This window comes from Stegodyphus dumicola, chromosome 2 (assembly GCF_044657685.1).
Source record: "Stegodyphus dumicola isolate Sdum_Otavi_A_Nest chromosome 2, ASM4465768v1".
NCBI classification, from domain to species: domain Eukaryota; kingdom Metazoa; phylum Arthropoda; class Arachnida; order Araneae; family Eresidae; genus Stegodyphus; species Stegodyphus dumicola.
The window spans coordinates 148,684,956-148,710,480 of NC_140769.1; the positions used below are offsets into that span (position 1 = coordinate 148,684,956).

Genomic DNA, 25,525 nt, shown 5'->3' on the forward strand with positions numbered 1-25,525 from the left:
TAAATACAAGATTGTTTTTACGATTTTGATTGTCACATTAGCGTGTTTCTCTTCTAGTCTAATAACTACTTAATTTGATAGTAATTAACTATTTAATTTTAAAGTTATTAATGAGTTTAATAGTCATTTTATTTATTTATTTACTCTTTGCTTACGGTCTTCCATAGGGCTCTGGCACTTCTAATCTTACAACTTAAGCCCTGATTTAAAATGTTTTTCTAGAGAATGAAGTGCTGCTACTAAGTCGTGTTGGATATGTCGGAAGGTAATTTTCTATTCTACATTAACTCAACTAATCTTTATGTCCTGTTATAGATATATTGGCAGAAACAATAAAAACCTGACATTCAAAAAGAAAAATAATGTTGAATGTAGTATATTAGATGCTTAACTGCGGTTTGGCAACTCATTAATAATCTTACACATATTAAATACAAATTATTTTGATAATTACCTGTATTTTCAATAGTATAAAATTAGGCAAGAAAGCAGTTTTAGTTTAGCACCGATTTTAAATACAACTCTCTTAATTTCGAAGGTGATCCTGCACACACAGGTCCTTTGTAATAGAAGGCTCACCAACGGCCGAGTCGCTGAACACTGGTAGTTCGGTTCAGCGTTCGAATCCCGCGAATAGGCTGGCTGCATGGGCGTTTCCGTGGTTTTCCCCATGTGTAACATGTATACGAGCCAGTTTCCCTTAGAAAGTCCTTCATGAAGGCATCCCTTACCTTAGACAGATAGTCCTATTGTGCTTTGCGATAATCAAATAAACGTAAACCCAACCTGTTACAAATGTATTTTTATGTTACTAAAATAGTAAAACTTAAAACTAAATTGGATGGCACAAACAGCCCTTAGAGAGCTATGGCCGGCAGTGGATTGATATCTGCTTTCTAGACGGTGTAGCGATTTGAGAACAGTCAGATTTTTATTTTGGGTAGCGTAAATAAAATATTTATTTAACTGAAGGATATTTGCTAAATTACACAAGTTGAATTTTAAGGTAAGTTCAACTGCTTATCATAACAAAGTAGTTTGCTTAGCAAAATAGTCCGTTTACATAGGAAACGATAATCACTTGAGTTCAAACAAAGTCCAAACAAAGGTAGCGGAGAAAAAGTCCGGCTACGCTTCTTTGAGAGTTTCTTTTTCTGCTCTTGACAGAGCTTAGTAGCGACTCGGGACGAGCCGTAAAATACAAGAGAAAGGCTCTCTCTTCTCTACGCAACGATTGCGTATTCTTCAGACTAATCTCTCTAATTATTTTCATCACTGTTTTTATGTCCAGGTTTTCTGGGCGTGTCTTGTGCGTCTGCTGCAGTGATTCGCTAAACGTCTTTTTCGGAGCATCTCTCCATTGGGATTCCGAGGATGGACGGCAAGAGTGACGGTCGCTCGTGTGACGAGCTCCCGCCAACTCAACTTAATTCGGGGAATTTTAATCTCGATAACGATATTAGTGATATGAATATGTGTGATATTAGGGATCAGGCTCCCCCTGTGCAATCTGCGTCACCAGATGACGAACGAATGCAACTCATCATCCAATTCTACGACCTCAAGAATCAGTTCGAGGCAATCCAGCGCCAGAAGAACTTCATGAAAAGAAGGCCTTCGCCCCTGGACTCAGCTGGATTTGAGCAACTGGACCAAGCGGGTAAGACCCTTTTTCATAAGATCAACGACATTGCCAATATCTTAGATGTCCCAATTTTCCACCTTCCTTCGACCAGAGAAGAATTTCTTAATATTCTGGAGAGCGAGCGCTTAGCCAAGATGGCTGCCGCTCAATTCACAGAAGATCCTAGAAAGCAAGAGGCATCTATTCCCATGCACGAGGTGCGGAGGAAACCGGTCCAGTCGACGTCATCGCGGAAGCGAAAGACGCAGACAATCGACTCTGACGGGTTTATCACCCCCGCGGCTCGAAAGCAAGGGAAGGCGCCTATTGTGGATCTCACAATAGATGATTTGGCACAAAACACTAAAGAAACAAATGCTACTATTCCAAATTCTAAATTGCTAACCAGTTCAAAAAATGCTACTCCTAAAAAGGAGAGGAGTACTAATAAGTACGAAAAAATCAAAAATTCTTTAATCAGCGATCAAACCAATGACGCAGAAATGGCTACTGAAAGTACTACTGAGGGAGTTAATTCCGAGCAGGCACGGAACGTATCCCCCCCCATCGCAGTCTGAGATTCCGGCAGTACATCTCAAAAGCAGCAAGAACTGGAAGACACAAGTGTCTTTCATGAGAGAAATTGCCCCTAATTTACGGAGCATCCTGACTGGACCCTATCTAAAAATTTTTGTTCAAACAGAGCTGGAGTTCAGGGAGGTCACCCGCTGGATGAAGCAAGCCGGCATCCAGTTCAAAACTTTTGATCTCAAGCAGGACCGGCCAGTCAAAATTGTCATCAGAGGCCTCCCTGTTGAAACAGACGTCGGGGACATCAAAGAGGAAGTTGAGGCGATGGGATTTAAAGTGCATCGCATCGTTCGGCTTACTCAGCCTGGCTCCAGACACCCAATGCCACTTGTTTATTTACAAGTCATCCCACACCCCTTCCTCGATCATCTGTTTGCCGTCATTGACATGTGGGGCACAGAGATCAGCATTGAGCGTTACCGCGACCGCAAGCGCCCTACTCAGTGCTTTCGGTGCCAGGGCTTTTTCCATTCTTCGGAACTCTGCACCCTTCCAATCCGTTGTGTCAGATGCTCTGGACCCCATTGGGCACGTGAGTGTACCAAAGGATTAGATGTACCTGCCACTTGCTGCAACTGCGGTCGAGACCATCCTGCTTCTTATAAATCTTGTCCCCGCTACCCAGGTAACAAACGGGCTCGTGGTAAAAATTCCGCGCCTAAGACTAGGGCAGCTGATCAGACAGCACCCCGCAGGGTTCTTCTAAGCCCCCAGCAACTGCTGAGACAAGACGTCCCATGCCTGCTCCCCCAAGCAACGTCAGTTCACCATCTTATGCACAGATGGTGAAGAACACCACCGAGCACGGATTCAAATCCACGAATCCAAGACTGCCGGTTGCAGAAGCCCCAGCAGTGTCAGCCAGAGCAGAGTGTAGCAATGATTCCGACGATGTCTTTTCATCTACACTAAAATGCTTAATTGAAATCTCCCGCGACCCAGCGGTAGACAAGCATATTCTGCTCCTTGCCTTCAAAAAAGCAATGCCTAAACTCAGGCAAGCAGATGCTTTAATGAGGGCATTTTATATTTATGAAAGCTATGTTGAGCTTTCAACCTAATTTGGCTTTTTTAGACCCATGTCTTCTGTTTTTCAGTGATGAACCTCTAATAACGGCCTAAAATTCAATTTTATTAATAACAGTTCAAACACCACCAGAGAACTGACCATTTGCACGTGGAATGCCAATGGATTAACATCTAAAATTCACGAAGTTCGTGATTTTGTAGTAGAGCACGATATTGACGTGTTTTTAGTCCAAGAGACTCACCTTACCCCAGGGAATACTCCCAAAATTGGGAATTATGACATTTATTGTACTGACAGGGTGTCACAGGGCAGAAATCCCTGTGGTGGCACTTGTATCTATGTGAAGCGTTCGTTAAAGCACCACATGATACCGTCCCCTGATTTAAATTTTTTGGAAGCGACAATCATCAAAATTTTCCTTCAAAATTCCTCCCCGCTGACAATAGTCTCAGCTTATCTACCTCCACTGTCTAGAGCACGTGGAAGGCCAGCATTTCCTGTCAGTGATTTTGATAAACTTTTGAATATTTCAAATCACCTAATAATTGCTGGTGATCTAAATTCACGCCATACCGCATGGTTTTGTTCTAATAGGAACAGGTATGGTATTAGTCTAAATTCATGGTGCCAGAGTAACCATGTACAGATCATAGCTCCTACCCTCCCGACTTTTTACCCTGTTAGAGGGTCCCCTGCAGTTCTTGATCTGGCTGCCTTTTATAATATATTTTTTCGGCATGAGATAAAAGTGATTCAGGAATTGAACTCTGATTACTACCCCGTTTTGATAACCCTAGATATTCAAAATCGATACTCAAAGTTAGAGGAGCAAGTCTCAACAAATTGGGACGACTTTAGATTTATTTTGGAAAAAACTTCACTCCCTCCCATCAAAATTTCCAGCAATTCGGACTTTGACAGGCATATCAAAAGACTGGAGTCTTTACTGAAAGAAGCGAGAGCTGCGGCTTCAAAACCACGCAAACACCCAGGTGCTAGGCTCCCACCTGAGACTAAATTCAAAATTAAGCAGCGAAATTACTTGCGAAGAATTTGGCAAAGGTCACGAGATCCCAATATCCGTGCCCAATTTCGCAAGATACAGAACGAGATAAGGACCGAAACCCGCTTATTAAAACAAGCGGAGTGGAAAACATACATTGAGTCCCTAACGACTGAAGACAAATCGATTTGGCGCGCAGCCGCCCAATTACGCAAACATAAAACATACATTCCGCCCCTTCAAACGGCCGATGGCGCACAGATGGCCTACACTGAATCAGAAAAGGCGAATGTCATAGCTGACAGCCTTGCAACTCAATTCACACCAAACCACGACTCCTACTGTAACCGCCCGGTTACACAGGGGCGCATACAAGCACGGGTTAAAGATTTTTTAACACAACCTATCACAAATGAACTCAGGACAACGGACCCTACTGAAGTCATGGTTTTCATAGATAAATTGAAACCTGACAAGGCACCTGGCATAGATTCTATTTCGAATCGCATGATCAAAAACTTCCTCCCTATGTTTATCGTATGGATCACGGTACTCATAAATTTAATGCTCAGGAGAAGCTATTTCCCCGACTGCTGGAAAATTGCAGCAGTCGTACCCATTCCAAAACCGGGACAAAATTTAAACCTGCCCGTCAATTACAGACCCATAAGTCTGTTATCTTCTCTCTCTAAGATCTATGAATTTGTCTTACTTAATCGCCTGAATGAATTCTGTCGGGATCAAAATTTACTAATCCCGGAACAATTCGGCTTCCGACCTAAACACTCCACGGTACACCAGTTACTCCGTGTAGTGGAATTCATTCATGAAGACTTTCGTAAGCGAGAGAAAACTGGAATTGTCTATCTGGACGTTGCCAAAGCCTTTGACAGGACTTGGCATGACGGGATTATTTACAAGTTCATGCGGCTTGGTTTTTCGGCCCATCTCATTAAAATTATTAACTCGTACTTGACCGGACGCAGTTTCCGCGTGCGAGTTAACCACGAATTCTCCTCTCCCTGCCCAATCTATGCTGGGGTGGCTCAAGGTAGCCTCCTCGCCCCTGCAATCTTTAACCTTTATGTAAATGATATTCCTAAGGCCCCAAATATCGATCTTGCGTTATACGCAGACGATACAGCCATCATTTCACAACACTCCAACACCCTCCAGGTAATCTCACAATTGCAGAGTTACCTTTCGACCTTAGAACTCTGGCTCGGTCTGTATAAAATCAAAATTAATGTCGCAAAATGTGCTGCCACTATGTTCATCCGAAGAAACATCCCAAGTTTACCTAATTTAATGCTCTTCGGTGAACCCATTCCCTGGGTCTCTTCTTACGAATATCTAGGTGTTTTACTAGACTCAAAATTAACTTGGCAGCCTCACATCCGCAAAATCATAGCGGGTGCGACAGCTGTCAAAACCGCCCTACGCCCCCTTTTAGCTAGTCATAGCGACCTGTCAACTGATAACAAAATCTTGCTCTACAAATCAATGATTAGGCCGGTTCTTACGTATGCGTATCCCGTATGGGGCCCATGTGCACTGACTAACAGAAAACATGTACAAATTTTTCAATCTAAAATGCTTCGGCAAATTCTAAAAGCTCCGTGGTTTGTACGGAACGAAGAGATTCATAACGACCTCAAAATTATGCCCATTAATCGCTATATACAGCGACTTTCGGAAAAAATTTTCAAAAATATTCAACGTGTTGCAAATCCTGTGCTTCATATGCTACCCGTATACGATCCTGCTGTTGCTTCTTCCCGGAAAAGACCCAGAGCGGTTCTTAACAGGGAATATTCAGCTCTGCCATTTAAACGGACTAGATATGAGCACACTGATAGTCACGTGAATAACTACCTCTCGTTCCTTAACCCCCCCCCGCCTCTAAAGTTTTTTAATGCACACGGCATTGACTCGAGGAACCTGCTTTAACGTTTCTTTAATAAGAAACATCACAGTCAAATAGGACTGATTTAAAATACTTTAACCTATCAAATGAAATAAAACTGAAAAAGATTGTTAAATTATAGCTTCTCTCTTCCTTTAAAAAAGGAACCTTCTTAGGCGCTTAACAGTGTCCTTTTTGGCCTTTAAAAACCGCATTGAATAGCGGTCAAAAATGAAACTTCTCCCTCCCAGCTGATCACTGGCAGAACTACTTTTTCGACCTGTAAACAGGTTCCCCCCTCCCTCCCACCTCGAAGAACGCGCATCGGAATTCCCCTGCGTATTCTTCATCTGACGTATGCAAAGAAAATGATTATCAAGGTTCAAGGAAACATCACCTTTTATTTTTCTAGTCAAAATTTTTATGGCTGCCCCTATCTAAATTATTCTGGCCCTTTTTCGGCGCAAAATTAAGACCTTCTGAGTTTTTGCGTTTTTTTGACTTAGTGTGAAGGCACTTACTCCAAGTCATTCGGCTTATCAAAATTTTACCCTATTTGACAATCCCCTCTTTCGGATGATTTAATTTCCTTTGAAAATGTGGAGGTAAAGGCGTAATTGCCTATGAACTCCGTAAATTGCACTTCCTTGATCCTTGATCTCTCCATTGGTTAACAGGCGCTGGTTTGTTCTCAGATACTGTCTTGACAGCCTGAGAAACTGAAATTTTCCGTGGGAAAATTCAGAACGTCTTTTTGGGAGGTCTATCTAAATTATTTCGAGAAACAGGCAGTTGGCGACAGTCTGTCGCATACACACAATGGACATTCCACAACCCGTGAGAACTTGTATAAAAGTTTTCTCCTTTCGTAAAAACAATATGCTTTCCGCACTTTGTTGGGGGTCACGTTCGACCTCAAGAATTCGTAAGTGTCATCAGGGTGGTCATCTGGCGCCCATTTTAAGTCTGCTTTTCCCAGACTTCGTGGGAGTCCGTGGGAAATAGCTGACGACGTTACAGCTATAGCTTCCTTCCCCCTTCGGAAGAACTTTTCTCGAGTTGAAACGAAGAGGAAAGTTTTCCTCATCATTTCACTAATTTAAAAATGACACGAAATAAACTGCTATCTCGATAACACTTTCAAACACACCTTTACAGGAACACAGCTACAATGATTAATAACAGTACTAGTAATGTCACTATTAAAAAGTTCACATATAAGTCAATAAGGCATTAACTTTAGAGGCGAGAATTAATAGGATATTTAAAATCAGAATCACACACACACATATATATACATATACACATCACAAATATTCTTAACAAAGGGACAAAATAATTGATGATATATTCTTATATTAAACTTTTACTGTATACAAAATACTTATTCAGATAAGAAACTGGCATGATCATCTCTTTACACTCTATGTTTCGCCCGATTCGAAACGACTCAGGCCATCGGCATTTTTATTCAATTTGCCTGGGCGGTAAACTACCTCAAAGTTATAAGGTTGCAACATTCGTTGTAGCACTTGGCCTAAGTGCTTTAAATGCTCACTCCAGTCATTTGAAAATATGGCGATGTCATCTAGATAGGGAATTGCGTATGTTTCGCATCCCTGAAGTATTTGTGCCATTAATTTGCTGAAGAAATACGGAGCGTTTTTAAGCCCGAAGGGCATTCTTAGTGGACGGTAAGTGCCAAAGGAGCTCACAAACGCGGCAAGACGCTGGGCCTTGGGGCTGAGCGGAATCTGCCAATAACCCTTTGCTAAATCTAATATAGTAATATATTTAGGCGAAGCTACCGTCTCGACCCTTTCTTCAATATTCGGTAACGGGAAAAATTCGGTCCTAATTACTTGATTAAGACGTCTGTAATCAATACAAGGCCGGGGGTCTTTGTTCGGAGCCTCCACCAAAATCATAGGAGAGGTGTAATCCGATTCGCCGATTTCGATTATTTTCATATCCAGCATTCTCCGGATTTCTGACTTTAAAATATCATTTCTCCTAGCTGATGTGCGGTATGGCTTCGATCTCACGGGCTGATTATTGATTAATTCAATGTCGTGAACTACTAAATCGGTTATCCCAGGTTCGTTAGAGAACACTGACATGTATATATTTAGCAAAGTCTGCAACTGAGCTATCTGTTCAGAACTCAACCTTTCTTCTAGTTTACTCTCCCGAGTTATATCTTCAAAGTCGTACACATTTGGAACAGCAGTGAAGTATGGAATATCAACTTCCGGTTCTAAACCTTTATCATCAACCTCTTATGCTTCAGCATATTAACAAGATATATCTGAAACCGCTCTTTTTTTTCCGTTAATTTCACTACGTAATTAGTCTCTGAGAGTTGACTCTCAATAATACCAGGGCCGAACCATTGAACTGATAATCGATTTGCTTTCGAGGGGGCAACGACTAACACACAGTCCCCTTCTTTAAATTGTCTCTTAACTGCTTTCTTATCATACCAGAGTTTACGTTTTCCCTGCAACTCTCCTAACCTTTCAAAAGCTAGATCTTGGCACCTTTTCAGTCTATTTATTAACGAGAGAACATAATCCGTAACAGTGACATTCTCCTCTTGGGGCTCAACCCAGTGTTCATACAATAGTGTTTCTGTGTCTTAGGTTCTTACCATGGACTAATTCGGCGGGACTAAATCCCATACTTTCGTGTGTAACCGTACGCAATGCTAGCAGAACAGATGGGAGATGTTTCTCCCACTCCGATCCGGCCTCTAAACACAGCACTCGCAAGAGTCTCTTGATTGTGCGGTGAAGTCTCTCTACGGGGTTCGACTGCGAGTGATAAACAGAGTTGTGAGTCACTTTGATACCAAATTTTGTGAAAAACTCGGTTGTTAGGTTGCTCGTGAAGGAAGTTCCCTGATCACATTGGACCTCTTTGGGATACCCCATTCTGCTAAAAATTTTCATCAATGCATCCGTTACCGTCACGGAACTGATATCTGCAACGGGGACTGCATCAGGATATTTGGAGGACATACAGATGGCAGTTATGATATATTTATTTCCGTTCGGGGTGACTGGTAGGGGTCCGCAAGCATCGATATTGATTTTAGAAAAAATCTCAGTTATAATGTGCACTAATTTCATAGGTGCCTTTTTGTTTTCTCCGGGTTTTCCCACCTTTTGACACGGGTCACACGTGCGAACATGCTCTTCTATCTCTTTAAAGCAACCTGGCCAATAAAAATACCTTAAAAGTTTATCTTTCGTTTTCGTAACCCCTAAATGTGCTGCAGCCGTTCCTTCATGGCACAAAACCTTTACCTTTTCCCGCAGCTTTTCAGGAATGATTAGCTGTTTTCTTTTATTGCCATGGTGATCTTCGGAAATTCGAAAAAACAAACCGTCTTCTCGGACAAACTCCCGTTTTCCAGCGGCCCTTTGTTCTTGTACTTGCCTTCGGAGATCGCTTAAGGTATTGCACTCATCTTGAGCCTTGATAAAATCTTCCTTTGTCACTCCTAATAGAGTATTCATCGGCTCGTCATTCGACCGGGGGGTAAGTGGTTTTCTCCTTCTGCGCATCCCGCGCTGACCCTTCTAACGGAGGAAATTTCACCTTCCTCCTCGTCATTCATTCGCCCCGCGGGGCGCTCAACTTCTTTGTTCTCTGGACCTTGGCTAGGGGAATTTTCTTTCTTTCTGCAAGCTTTCGTTTGAGTCATAACAGCATTGATTTTATGGGGCTGCATTTTATTCTGTTCTATCAATCTGGCTGTTCGATTTCCCAGCAGATAATATTCTTGATTCAGGTCGGAGCTAATCACTGCGGCTTTAGTAATGACTTTCCCAAAGTCCTTTCCCTCTAATTCAATTCGAGCCAAGGGTCAACACAAGGAATGTAAATCTAGCGGCTGCTTAACCCACACTGTCTCTCCTAGAAGCATCTGATGTGTTACTTGGTCCCATCCGATCAGATCGATAGTGGAGCCAGTATCTCGGAGTACAGGCATTTCTCGATAATTTACTCTTGCTATACTCATATAGGGAGCTAGCCATGTATCTGGAGATCCTGAAGTGCCTAGTTTGTTTACAGCTTCAGCGGCCTCTTGTCTTTTTAACCGAGGACATTTAGGTCGGAGATGACTATCTGAATTACATTCATAACATCTAGGTATTCTCCGTTTTTCGAAAACACTTGACTTCCATTTCTCCGCAGTTTTTTCTTTCGAAACATTATCATGGCGACGTACTCGATCTGAAAATTCTCCTTTTTTCCTTTCTTTAATATTTGAATCCTCTTCGGTATTTTTAGTAAAACCTGTTGGTTTTTTTATGGACTTTCGTACTGCTTCATATTCGTCTAATTTCTTCACTAGTTCGGCAGAAGATATTATACTCGGCCACTCATCCACGAAGTGTTCTCGAATTTCGCTGTTTACTCGACGTTTAATTTGATCCGTCAACATGAAGTTTTTTAGCGCATCGAAATCTCGTACGTCTACTCCGTTTAACCATTCATCTAGATAGTTTTTTAACTCAAAAGCAAAGTCTTTATATAAACTACCCGCACGACGCTGGTGTTGAACAAATTTGACGCGGAACGTCTCTGGGTTCAACTTAAACCGCTGCAAAAGAATTTTCTTTACGTAGGAGTAATTATCTAGCTCCTGTTCCGGCTCTCGTAGAATAATAGAAACAATGTCCATTGGCAATAGAGCCATCAAATGTGACACCCAGTCTCCTTCCTCTACCTTCGCTTTGCGAACCTGACGCTCAAACATCGCTAAGTAAAGCGAAATATCCGATGATTCGGGATTATATCTCTGCATTAAATTTTGCAAATCTCTCATAGATCTCGGAATATTATTTTGAGAATTTTCTCTGCCATTATTGGCGTTTGTCAACCTTCGACGTTCTAATTCAAATTCTCTCTCCCTTTCCCTTTCAAGTTTACGCTCTTCGGCTTCTTCGAGTCTATGTTGTTCGATTCGCGCTTCGATAATCGACTCTAGTGTTGCCTCGACGAATTTTTCGTCATACTGAGGGCTCTGTACAATGAGGTTTTTAAGATCTTGTATTTTTGCATTTGGGGGAACTTCTAGACCTAATTCTACAGACAGATTTATGAGGTCTTGCTTTCTTCCCTTGCCAAGATATGACATTTTGCCAGTGACAAAATTTTAAAATGATACAATAAAATAAAACTAAAGGTACCAGTTTGTCTACTCTGAAAGTTTCACACTATCCAGAAATACTACAGTAAAACAACATAGCAATGCAATTTATGATATGTATGACATAAAATACGTACCATTAGCAACATAGGAAAAAAAATTAAAGTAAATTAAGCATTTCTTAAATAATCTGTTGCAGCTTAACACATAACCATACTTAATGCAGTATATAAAAAAAAATTTGCTAAATACTTATTGGCAAAAGAATATTAGTCACAAAGAGCAATACTTATTGACTCAATTTACAACTGATGCGTGCTTTCTAAAGGTTGAAAATACTATTATAAAATTCTCTACTCATCAAAAACAAAACATTTACGAGTAACCATTTAAACATATAATTTAGATACACAAAAGACAAACTCCATTAAAATGCCTCTTTAAAAAGATAATGCCATATCAACTTACCCATTGCAGACAAATAAAATAACAGCTCTTCTTTCCTTTCTTTTCTATTTGCACACGCGATTCAATGACCGAAGAAGGAAACCAATTGAACTATAGTCGACTGGGCGATTCTTCTTTCACTAAACACCAAAAGCACTTTCACTGCACAGAGGGTGGTAAACACCAAACGCGAATTCACAACACTTCACTCTTGTCCGGACTTCTTATGTCTTGTCTTTACACCCGAGGGAGAATTTTACTTCACACTCTTTCCCAGGCACTTCCGGAACTAGTCTTTGTAGTAGTTGATTCTTCACGAACGCTTCTCATCGATCATCCCTTTTCAGCTGCTGGTTAAACTCTCCAAACTTTACTGCGAAAGAATTCTTTTCCACTGCTAGAATCGGCTGATTCTGAATGAAGATAAGAACCGGGACGGTTCTCCAAAACGATCACGTCTTTGTTTGTCTATTGGTTTTTACGATCCCACCGCTGCCACCAATTAACACATACTTTCTAGCTGTAGCGATTTGAGAACAGTCAGATTTTTATTTTGTGTAGCGTAAACAAAATATTTATTTAACTGAAGGATATGTGCTAAATTACACAAGTTGAATTTTAAGGTAAGTTTAACTGCTTATCGTAACAAAGTAGTTTGCTTAGCAAAATAGTCCGTTTACATAGGAAACGATAATCACTTGAGTCCAAACAAAGGTAGCGGAGAAAAAGTCCGGCTACGCTTCTTTGAGAGTTTCTTTTTCTGCTCTTGACAGAGCTAAGTGGCGACTCGGGACGAGCCGTAAAATACAAGAGAAAGGCTCTCTCTTCTCTACGCAACGACTGCGTATTCTTCAGACTAATCTCTCTAATTATTTTCACTCACTGTTTTTATGTCCAGGTTTTCTGGGCGTGTCTTGTGCGTCTGCTGCAGTGATTCGCTAAACGTCTTTTTCGGAGCATCTCTCCATTGGTTAACAGGCGCTGGTTTGTTCTCAGATACTGTCTTGACAGCCTGAGAAACTGAAATTTTCCGTGGGAAAATTCAGAACGTCTTTTTGGGAGGTCTATCTAAATTATTTCGAGAAACAGGCAGTTGGCGACAGTCTGTCGCATACACACAATGGACACTCCACAACCCGTGAGAACTTGTATGAAAGTTTTCTCCTTTCGTAAAAACAATGTGCTTTCCGCACTTTGTTGGGGGTCACGTTCGACCTCAAGAATTCGTAAGTGTCATCAGGGTGGTCATCTGGCGCCCATTTTAAGTCTGCTTTTCCCAGACTTCGTGGGAGTCCGTGGGAAAATAGCTGACGACGTTATAACGGTGAGCTCTGCGGTGTTTATGCATAAGTGGGCAGCTTGTTGCAGCCTCCAATGATAAAACGATAAAATTAGTACCAAGTCCCCAATGGAACTTGGTACTAATTTTATCGACCCACTCAAGGGATGAAAGGCTGAGTCAATCTTGCCCAGACTGGGAATCAAACGCCGGACTTCTGGTGCTGCTGCGTGACGCACTAGCTACTATGCTACCGAGCCTCCCTAAAATAGTAAATTTATGAAAAATATAAAAAAATTTCAAAATATTAGGGTACTTTTCTGCTTCGCAGGCGCAAATCTTGACAAGCAGACTTTATTGACGACAACACACAGTATACACTAAACAAATGTTAGTTCTAAGATATTTTTATTTTAATGGCATAAACATTTTAATATCGTTTATTTATTGTCATTTTACAAAATTTTAAAGAGATTAATTTGTATTTGAAAAAGAGATTAATTTAAGAATTTACTATACTTTCATGGTACAACATCCTGATTCGCGGTTTCATATCACGTGACCCCAAGTGATCTCATCTCATGTAAACTACGCTAATTCTCTCAGTAATTATCTACATTAATTTCAAGTTAAATCTTAATTTGGAATACAAGTTTAAATGCGAGAATTATTTCATTTCTTATGAATAGCTTAATCGGAAATTATATAAAACCGCAGTGCTTTACTTCGCTAGTGCATTCTCATTAGAATTGATGAATTTAACCCTTGACTTTGCCTTTATATTTTCGGGTGAGCGGTGTGATTGCATCCTAATTGATTTAATTACCGCGAATGGCCTTAGGACATAAATTGAACTATCTGGTAAAAATTCTATGTAATTGTATGCCAGTATTGAAAGAAACATTCAATCTGATAGAAATATCTGCGACTTGTTTTGAAAATGAGACATAAAAGATCACCAGCGAGGATATTCCGTTTGGCATCGGTTGTACCATTTTGGGCGACTTTATTGCTTGCACCGGGAAAATCGAAAAGTACTAATATTGGTTTGACAAAGGTCTAATTGAATTTAATAAGTTGGAAATACTGTCTTTCCATGAGTTAAAAAATAATTTCAAATAAAATTTCTTTTTTCAGCTTTTCATGTTATTTGTTTAATGTTATTGTAATCTGATTGATCATATTTAGTCACATATTCCATCCCTCTTTGCACTATAGTATATAATTCAAAGGACTTATCAGTTTCAGCAATATTCTTTCTACCAGTATACATTTTTACCATAAGTCTTTTTCTAAATCATATCCTGAAAAATTAAGGAGTAAAGTACACAATGAAGGAAAATATGCAAGTAAATAATGGCATTTAGTGTTTTTTATGTGTCATATAGTATTTGTACTAGATTGTAAAAGTTATAAAATTCTATTAGCTTATATTCTTTTTTAAATTGAGATGCTTCTTTTCACCCATATAGTTAAAGCCTTCCAGAACTGGTACTTTGATCTAATTCTATTCCTAATAAATAATCCAGCTGTATACATTTTACTCAATTTCTGCCATGTGTAAAGTAAACAGTACAGTCAAAAATCTTTAATCCGGACCTCAAAGCTGCAAACTTTCGGCGCATGTGTAAACGCAATTGCGCAAAGGTATATACGTTTACGCAAGCGCGTTTAATGTATCCGGACCTCAAAGCTGCAAACTTTCGGCGCATGTGTAAACGCAATTGCGCAAAGGTATATACGTTTACGCATGCGCGTTTAATGTATAACGGACGGTATAAGCTAAGCTAAAATTATCTAATTATCTATTTCAGTTAATGTTGCAGATTGCGTTGTTCCTTAATCTTCTAATTGGATCCGGCTTATTATTTTTTGCAGACTGTTAGAGCAATTTTATAAAACTAAGCTTGAACTTTCGATTATGTCACAAAGAATTTCCGGTTCTGGACCTGCCAAAGGATCTACAAAGCGAAAGCATGTTTCGATGTCCATCAAACAAAAAGTGGAATTGCTGCAAAAAAATGGATAAAGGCATATCCTGTTTCTCTAACCATTCCGAATCTGTTTATCAATTTCACGCTGCTCTCGGGGGGGGGGGAACGTCGCGGCGGCACAATGAACTGGAAGTTGATCTGTCAGCACTATCCTTATCTTCAAGGCAGATGGTTTTATTTTATTCGGCTTATAATTCCTTACTAAATGTAGTATTTCATCTCGATGTACTCCGTCTTTGATAGGATTTAAATCAAATTCCTCGTCATTATAAATATCACGAATATACATCAAATAGTTTTCTGGTTGCAATTTTCTAATTTCGACTATGCGTAATGTATGCTTTAGGCATGTGCGCGTTGAAAGAAATGTTTAATAAAGTAAACAAATAAAAATTAAACTTTTTTTTTGTAAATTTTGATACCCTTTAGATCATAATTGCTCTTTATTTCATAAATTACGGTTTCATATTTTTAATTTTATAATTTCTGCATGCCATCTTACCAGATTTAAACTGATGATCTATAATCCGGAAAAACCGATAATCTGGAATCGCCCAAGTCCCGACGAGTCCGGATTAAAAACTTTTGACTGTATTAGCTTTTTTTAAATATATCTTTTAAAACTATTCCATCATGTAGATTTCTTTCATATTTTGCCTTAATTGAGTCATCCTGCTAATTAAAAATTTATTACAGTTAATATGTTAAGTTTTTGTGTGCATAATTAATTTTGAATATGTGCAAGCAAATGCAAACATTAACAGTTACGTAGAATTATGTTTTGGGTATCTAATTCAGAAATTTTTGGGCTGTTTTTAGATTTATTAATGATTTATACCATATTAATATTGGTAAAAAAATTCTGTGGCTTTTATACGAGAACATATATTTTAAAATAGCTGCATGATATGATATGGTAGAGGCAAAAAGCTTCATGTGGATCATAAATTAATATTACGTGGGAATTTTTCATTTATTTAATGAAGAAAATATTCAAGCCACAATTACATTTTTTTCACTGGATTACTTGCATACAAAGTTTGCAGCAAATATTTCCTGCAACAGAAATGACAATTTTTATTTTGCCAAGACAGGAAATTTTATTAGTGAAAGCAGTAACCCTATTTTAAGGTGTTAAATAGGAAGGCAAATTTTTGAAGGAAGATTTCATTTAGTCTTGCTATCATTCTACGTGGCTTTTAACTTTTTATGGTATTTATAATTTTATTGTTATTCAGCTTTCTGTTTGCTTAGACTGCACATGAAATATTTTATATTGCAAACTGAGATGCCATTGCTATCATAATTAAAGACTTGTGTTCTGATTTTGGAGGAATTTACTGATAATACTTTTGATTGTGTATTGGTTTCTGGTTTATTGAAATATGTAAAATAGCCTGTTAATGCATATACATATGTTAATGACATGTATATGTTTATGAAGTATTCTGTTATATGTATATGGTGTTGTGATAAGTTTTCTCCTTACTCTTTATTTAAGAAAAGTTATCTGTAAGAAAGCGAATATTCTTTACTATATGTAGGAGTAAAATTGGAAAGGCTAATGCAATATAATTAATACAAAATTAAGTTTTTTCTCATGTACATAAATACAAACAGAGTCATTAAAGACTTTTTTAATCTTGCAGTTCTAAACAAATCTTTAGGTATTTTTTACTTGAAATTATAGGCATTGTGTACAGTATATAATTGAAGTTTACTGTGTGATAGTATGAACATAAATTTTTAATTACTGAAAAGTAAATTTTTAAATATGAAATACTCAATGCATTTTATATGCATCTTTTAATACTTCAACTATATTTAAAAACTGAAAACATCTGAAGTGTGAAATTATTACAAATTTTTCTTTTTCTTGTTTAGGAGCTGTTCTCAAAACGTTGGGTGACAAAGAATTCACTTTTACAAAAATCGAGCAGGATATTAAAGACAGTGAAATATAGAACAAATATGGCGAAGCTGAATGAAATCTATGTTGAATTTTATTATTAAACAAATTATGCTCTTCAGATTTAATGTTAGTTTTTATTGTTTAACAGTAACTGCAGTTTCCGAATACCTGTAAAATAAACCTAATTCTTAAATTAATTTCATATGTATTTCTTTTTCAAGTATTACAGTTCATAATACTTCAAACAACTTGAAATTTGATACTTGTTAATTTATGTGGGATATGTTCATATTAATTTTATAATTTAAATAACTCATTGTCATCATATGAGCGTAATCTAAAATGCACAGCATTTAACAACAAATTAATAAAAAATTAGCCAACTTCTAATTGCTTTCTTTTGTCCAATTGCCTCCTTTTAAATCATTTAATACCATAAAGCTATTTGATGAAAAAAATAATTGGTATGTTCACATCAACATATACATTTATAATGATGTTATAGAAAAAGTCGCATGACAAATATTTAAAAACTACAATATTCCTAAACAAATTAACTTTTTAAAATTTCATGTGGTATATAAGATAAAATAAAGAACATATTTAGGTAATTTTGAATTTGCATAATTTTATGAAATTAACAGTTACATTGTAAAAGGGAACTTTTTTTAAATGCCTTGATAAAGCATTTCCTTTGTAGAGGTGAACTTTTAGTACTGATCTAATATATTTATAAGATTTTAAACTGAGAAAGACAACAATAATAGATTACAATACATTGCAAGATTGACTGATAAATGTAAAATTTTTACATATCATAATTATGTGTGTAACTAAAACAGATTTTTAAAACAGAAGTTGCTCGATTAACTTACATGCAAATAATAATATATATAATATTTTCTTTAACATGTTTTTGATGAACTTAATTTTAACAAATGAATATATATATATATTTGTGTATTATATGAAGACATGAATGTAATATTTGTGACATTAAACATTCATCTTCAAGGAAAATAAGCAAAAAGTCAACTTTGTAACTATTGGAAAAAGTAAGTTTTCTACAATATCCCTCCTGGTTTATATTTAACAATTTTAAAATTTAGCACACTCATTAAAATAATCTAAATGTATGATGTTTTCTTTTGCGCTACACTCGTTTACTGAATTTGGTAATTAACTATATTGTACTTTAGATAGAAATTAACGTAGATATTCCAAGTATTTTACGGTACAAAAACTTACATATTTAATAGTAATTGATCTAAATCTTCCCTATGTTTTCTTTGCATATGTGAATGACTTTGGTAAAAATTTAGTCCGATGTCTTCTCTTTACTGTGTATAAGTGCACATTTTTGGTAAAAAAATTGCATAAATCTAATTACCTTTTTACTGCATTTTTCGTAAAATGTGCTTAAGAAATAATATCTCATTTTTTATGCAAAAAATATTTTTATCTCATATTTTTATGCAAAACAAAAAATATGAGATTATGCAAAAAATATGAACATTTTTCCAATCCATGGAAAAATGTTCTGCATATTATGATTAAAAGATAAAATGTCATTTTTATATCAAATTTTTACATATCCACCTTTTAGGTATGCACAGCAATATGGAATATATATAAGTGGAAAATTTAAATGCAAAAAAATTAATTTATATTGAAAAATTACGTAACACTTAAAGGCTGAAAATCACTTTTAATATTTCAAAGTGACTACAAAATATGCAATAAATTTTGTAAACCTGAATTCTAAGTTTTAAATAAATTAATGCTATCATTCATTTACATTTTTGTTTACTAAATTAATTTCATAAATTTAAACTTAGTAAACAACTGTAGCAAACAGTTGTTTACTAAATTCATTTTTGCTAAATAACACTTTAAATACATTATTGGGCACATTTTCTTATGCCATAAATGCCAAAACATAGAATTGATGTTTACGAAATTTATTGCATATTTTGTAGTCGCTTTGAAATGAAATATTAAAAGTGATTTTCAGCCCTTAAGTGTTATGTAATTTTTGAATAGAAATTAATTCTTTTTGCATTTCCTAGTGCATTTAAATTTTCCAGATATATATATTCCATATTGCTGTACATAACTAAAAGGCAGATATGTAAAAATTTGATATAAAATGACATTTTACCTTTTAATCATAGCATAGATTGCAAAGATTTATATAAAAAATATGAGATTAAAATAAGTACATTTTATGAAAAATTCAGTAAAAAGGTAACTGGAGATTTACGCAAATTTTTTACCAAAAATGTGCATTAATACACAGTAAAGAGGAGAAGACATTGGATTAAGATTTTAACACATTCGCATATGCAAAGAAAACATAGGGAAGATTTAGGTCAATTACTATCAAATATATACGTTTTTGTACCGTAAAATATGGTAAATATCTACGTTAATTTCTATCAAATATATACGTTTTTGTACCGTAAAATACGGGGAATATCTACCTTAATTTCTATCTAATATATACGTTTATATACAGTAAAAAATCGGGAAGATTTACGTAAATTTTTACCAAATACATACGCATACGTGAAGCAAAGAATTGAAGAGATTTACACATATGCGATAAATATACGTAAATTTTTACTAAAAATGCACGTAAATCCCTGAAATTTATGTATATTATACGTAAACGTTATGAATGAACAGCAGTCTCTCTCGTAAATATACCTAAATTTTACGTAAAAGTTACGTATAGTATAACTTAAAAGTACAGTAAGACCCCACTTAGCGCTGTTTCGGTTTAGCGCTCTTTTATTTCAACCCAGGGATTCCCCGAAATTGTGCGCAGCGCTAAGTTTCCAAATAACATATCCGAAACAATGTAGTTGTGTTTCTTGTTTGGTGTGATGCTGTACGGACGCAATTTTATCATTTGAAACATTTGTTGACATTATTGTAAGTATAAATTTATATAATATTATGATCTTAAGTTTTTATCATGGGTGATAATAAAAAACAAGAAAAGAAAGCAACGAGAAAAAGGCATTTCACTGGAAACTTAAATGCAAGTGATTAGAAGATTAGATTCTGGTGAACGTCAATCTCAAATTAGTGCTGAATTGAATTTGGCAACTTCAACAATGAGGACAATTCTTAAGAATAAAGAAAAAATACTGTCATCGGTAACTGCAACTACGTCGAGCTCTGCATTAGAATTACCGGTTCTAGAAATAACATTGTAGAGGAAATGGAAAAACGACTGTCTATATGGATTGACGACGAAATTGAACGCAATATGCCATTAAACCAATCTATCTTAATGGAAAAAGCTAGAAGAATTTTTAATTACATTCAGACTGAGACAAATGACATAAGTGAAACTTTCGTTGCTAGTCGAGGAGGGTTTAATAAATTTAAACATCGAAATAATCTACGCAACATGAAGATTACAGGAAAAGCAGCAAATGGTGATACGAAAGCGGCGGCTGAATTCCCAGCGACATTAAAAACAATAATTGAACAAGGAAACTATCCTCCAGAATTGGTTTTTAATGTTGATGAAACAGGCCTGTTTTGGAAAAGAATGCCAAAACGAACATTTATATCCCGTGAAGAGAAACGAGCACCTGGATTTAAAGCTGCGAAAGATTGCTTAACCCTTCTACTGGGTGTTAACGCAAGCCGAGATTTCAAATTAAAACCACTACTAGTTTACCACTCCAAAAACCCAAGAGAGATGAAGGGCATATCTAAATCAACTTTACTTGTAATTTGGGAGTCTAATAAAAAATCATGAATAACTATGAAAATTTTCCAGGATTGGGTTCACTGAACATTTCTGCCAGTCTGTTAAACGTTGTTGTGAAATTAAAAAACTTGAACAAAGAGCACTACTATTAATTGATAATGCTCCAAGCCACCTAACAAATTTATCAGACTTAACAACATGCATTCCAGTTGAAGTGGTTTTCTTGCCGCCTAACACAACTGCCTTAATCCAACCAATGGACCAAGGCGTTATATCCAGTTTTAAGGTTTATTGCTTGCGGTGAACCTTTAAACAGATGTTTGAAAAAACAAACGGAGAAGAGAAGCAATCAATAAGAAAATTTTGGAAAAATTACAATATCATGAATGCTGTAGAAAACGTAAACCTTTCTTGGAATGAGATAACAGAAAGATCTTTGAAAGGAGTATGGAAGAACATTTGGCCAGATTTAAGTAAGAGCAAAGACATTGGACACTCTGTCGATATGGATGAAATAGTGGAATTAGCGAAACAAACCGGTTTAGATGAGGTAAATGTGGAAGACGTCGAAGAAATAGTTCAAGAAACAGTCTTTCTAATGATGAGCTCAAGGAATTAAATGAGCAAGAAGAAAAAAAAATATTGATAGTAATGATATCGAAGAAGAGCAAAAAGAACTTTCGATCGCGTTCCTAAAAAGGAGTTTGACCACTATAACTGAAATTATAGACCAATTTGTTAAAAATGATCCAAATTTTGACAGGAGTTCAAAAACAAGACGGGGTGTTATAGATACTTTATCCACTTATCAACAACTTCTAACAGAATGCAAAAGGAAAACGCAAACTACATTAGATGCCTTCTTGACAAAAAGGCAGAAAATTGGAAACACAGAATTGACTGAATGATCTGACTGAGAATTTTATTTGTTTTTATAAGTATATTCGTTTATATTGTTTTTATTTTTGTAAGAAATAAATATTTGGTTTTATTTTTATTAAAAAATTATTAAATTTAATACCTAACCAATTTTTCTATCCATCTTCCCCTAACTCTATTATTAACATGTTAAGATAGCCTCGTTTAGCGCTGTTTCGCATTATGCTCTACTTTGATGGAACGTATCCTCTGCGTTAAGCGGGGTCTTACTGTATACGTAAATATCTAGTATTTGCTACTGGACACTTTTTATGATATTTTTACGTTCAACTTGAACGTTTTTTATACGAAGGGCCATTCGTAAATTGCACGTATTTTTCTCGTGCAATTTACGAATGCATGCTGCCTGTGTCTGACATAGATCATAGGAACTAAAATAGACAATGGGTATTAAGTCTAAAAGTGAATTCACAATCATAACCATGAGGCAACAGTGTCAACTTGGACATATGCACACGGAATGATAATGGTTGAAGCTCATTCTAACATAATCTAACAGTTAAGAAATATTGGATAAACTCTGCTAAGGATGTTTCTTAAGTCAATAATCCATTACAGAAGTGAAAACTTAACTGATGTTTAAACATTCATTCTGTATATACTGAAGGATGTTTTTCCCGATATGAATTAAATATGCTTTTAAACATATAATGTTCCCCAAATTATTATTTTTAGCTAGTTCTCCTGGGTAAATTACAAATGCTCACTTCCCAAGTGCAAATAAAGAATTGGAGTATCCCTAACATTGTTATTTTTTATTACAATAATCATGTTCTGTGCAGTGTCAAACGGAATTTAAGAAACTAAAGCACAATTGAAATAACTGTAATTTTAAAGTAATATGCAATAAAAATGAACAGAAGCATATATGATAAACATGTCAAATATGACTTTAATAGTTTTATGCCTATGACTTACAATCATGAATTTAAAACATTTATTTAATGCAAATTTAATTTATAAAAATTAAGTATAAAAGACACAAAAATGTCCATAAATAAAATACATAAAGAATGCATATAGATAAAACTTTCCATAAACAATATAATGTATGGATACAATTTAAAACTTTGGAGCCTAATTAAATTTTAGGTTTTCCCTAAGATTTCTGTTCTGATGAATACTGAAAAACTACCTTTTTAATTAATTAAAATTTTCAAAAATTAATAAAAGTTATAACAAGTTTATAGATTAAAAACATAATAATGTTAAAAAATTTTTGAAGCAAATGCATGTAACTATGAAAAAAATTAAAAAACAATGCTTGAAAATTTTACATGGTAATTTATTTATAAATTTACAAAGATTTATTACTTTTAAAAAAAACAAAAAAAATTCAAATAAATACCTTAGTAGTTCACAATAATGCAATATTTCTACCTTTGAACTCCAATTTTTCATTCATCTAGTAACTTATATTTAAAGATACCAAATTCTGAATTCGAAAATTCATTCTCTTCACATAAATTCCAAAATTTATACTCATAAAAATATATGTATTATCAAGCAAGAATAAAAACTTTCTTAAAAGTATTTTGACACTGATATAAAAAATCATTTCAAATCTTTGAGCAAGAAACTCTAAATTTGATTTCAATACTTACAAAAATTATATTCCTATACAAAAATAGAGATATTCATGACTCATAAAAATATTTTTTACATCTATAAAATATGCTGTATAAATTTTATTTCAAATCTCTTTAATCAAGATTAGCACCTAAGACACATCATATTATCTTACTAAGATTCATATAGAAACATAGAAATGTTGCCTCACTATGGTTGAGATGAAGTTTTAAGTATTGAAATTAATTGAGATATTATATCATTACTCATATTATCTATAGGTATCACAATATTTGGCTGTTTAAGAGTAGAATAATAATTTCTTAAGCTGCAACATGACATCTGGCCACATCTTGGAATGTAATGGTCATGAAAATCATAACAGTGATTCTTCATTGAACAGCAATGAACAGCATTACAGCCTTCCTGAAACTGAAATCTGTTTGTGGGATTGCCATAAATATCAGAACTTTCCTTCTGTGCATATCTATAAGATGAGTTTTTTTCTTGATTGCATTTACAATTCATATTTGAAAAATTATTACAACAACATGAGTTCAGTACTCTTGGATGCATGCTATGTGCATATGCAGCACCATTACTTGCAAAAACTTGATGATTTGAACAATCAGTATGTGGTGGTAATCCATCAGCAGCAAAGGAAGTACTTTTTTCAGCTAATAATTCTTCAAAAGATGATGTAAGCTGTTGAATTTTATTCATTAATATTTTAATACTATTAGAATCAAATCCTGCAATTTCATTAACAGGATCAGTTTGAATTGCTTGTGCTATAAAAGTAGGATCAGCAACTTTGTTTTTGTTTTTTCTATGCCTAGCTTTTCTTGGAATTGCACCAAGGGCATTTTCATTCTCAGCTAGCACCAAGTCACTACTGGAACTATTATTTTTACATGAAATACCTTTCCCTGCTTCCTCCTCATTAACATGTTGCTGAACCTTTTTTTGAAGAATTTCATTCCCTTTGTGACATACATTTAGATTTTTTAAAGTATCTCGCTCTACATTTTTATTCCCAATTAATATTAAATCACTTCTTGAATAAGTATTACTGCATGAAACACTATTTCCCATTCCTGTTTCTCTAATGCATTGCTGAATGTTTGCTTGCAACATAGATTCTTCTGTTAAACTGCTTACATTAATCTTACCTTGACAATTATCTTTAATATCTCCATTTCCAAATATTACCATATTATTCAAAGAATTTTCTTCAATATAACTGTTTCCTACTTCTTTATTTTTCATTTCTTGCACCATGCTTTTTATTGGAGTTTCATATGTTGATGGCCTTATAATGTTAGATAACGGAATAGGGCTGGATGTAGAAGTGCCATTAAGTAGTGGACTGTTATTTTTCACATGATCTTCTCCATAACTGGTATTTAAAGATGCCTGAGCATTAGTTTCAAGAGAACAGCTACTTCCTACAACAGGATTGATAAACATTGGATTTTGTGTGGAATCTGTATTACTACTCTGCTTTTTTTCAGAAAGTGAAGTTGAATACATTAATTTGTTTGCTAAATGCTTAACTGCATCAGAGCATTGTCCTTGAATATTTTTAAATTCTTCTAATTTGTCTGCAGCAGAGCATTGTTCTTGATTAGTTTTAAGCTTTTCAGAAATATTTTCAATTCCATTACTATTATCTTTTATAGCACATAAAGACCCATTAGCTTCATTCAAATTAATGCCAGTAGACATATTTCTACTATAATTACAAAAAACAGCAGTATCGCATGGTGAAAATAATAAATTTTGCTCAATAGATGACTCTGGTAATTTTTGCCAAACAAAAAAACCTCCTCGACAGGATAATACTGGTAGACACCCGAACTGCTCAATAAAAGATTCGGGAAACATTACAGGAAGCCTATCTTGATAGACAGTAGGTTTATGCAAGAATTTTCCAGGAAATTTCATGAGTATATTTGCCATTAAAGTACAACTAGGTTTAGTATCAATGCAAAATAACAAAGATTCAAGCTTCAAAGCTGAAAAAAATTCCTGAAAAATAAAAATTCCATTTTAATTAAAAAGAAAAATATATTTCTAATATATGCATTATAAACTGTCACAAATATACATCCATCTGTAATTAATTATTCACAAGCCAATTATTTTAGAAGGTAGTACTGAATATTTTCTTGACGCTCTTGACACTGTGGATCTTGGAATAAAAATTTTCATCAAATATCATCTATTAATTTTAAAACAACAAGCTGTTTTATATTTAAAATCAGAATTTTCTTTCTGAGCATAGCTGTAATATCAATCTTTATAGTGAGCGATAGGTTGTAAGATCTATAATTATAT

The 25,525-nt window shown here is 35.4% G+C and overlaps 1 protein-coding gene across 4 annotated transcripts in view; it reads right to left on the bottom strand.

The window, feature by feature from the left end:
- Positions 1-22,483: 22,483 nt before the first annotated feature.
- Positions 22,484-25,525, bottom strand: part of LOC118179808 (uncharacterized) — a 36,444-nt gene continuing 33,402 nt past the window's right edge. For all 4 annotated transcript variants that reach the window (XM_035348967.2, XM_035348966.2, XM_035348968.2 and 1 more), the window contains one exon: positions 22,484-25,216. In XM_035348967.2, coding sequence (XP_035204858.2) covers positions 23,396-25,216 — 1,821 coding nt within the window. In that variant the 3' untranslated portion in view covers positions 22,484-23,395. The remainder of the gene's footprint in view (positions 25,217-25,525) is intronic.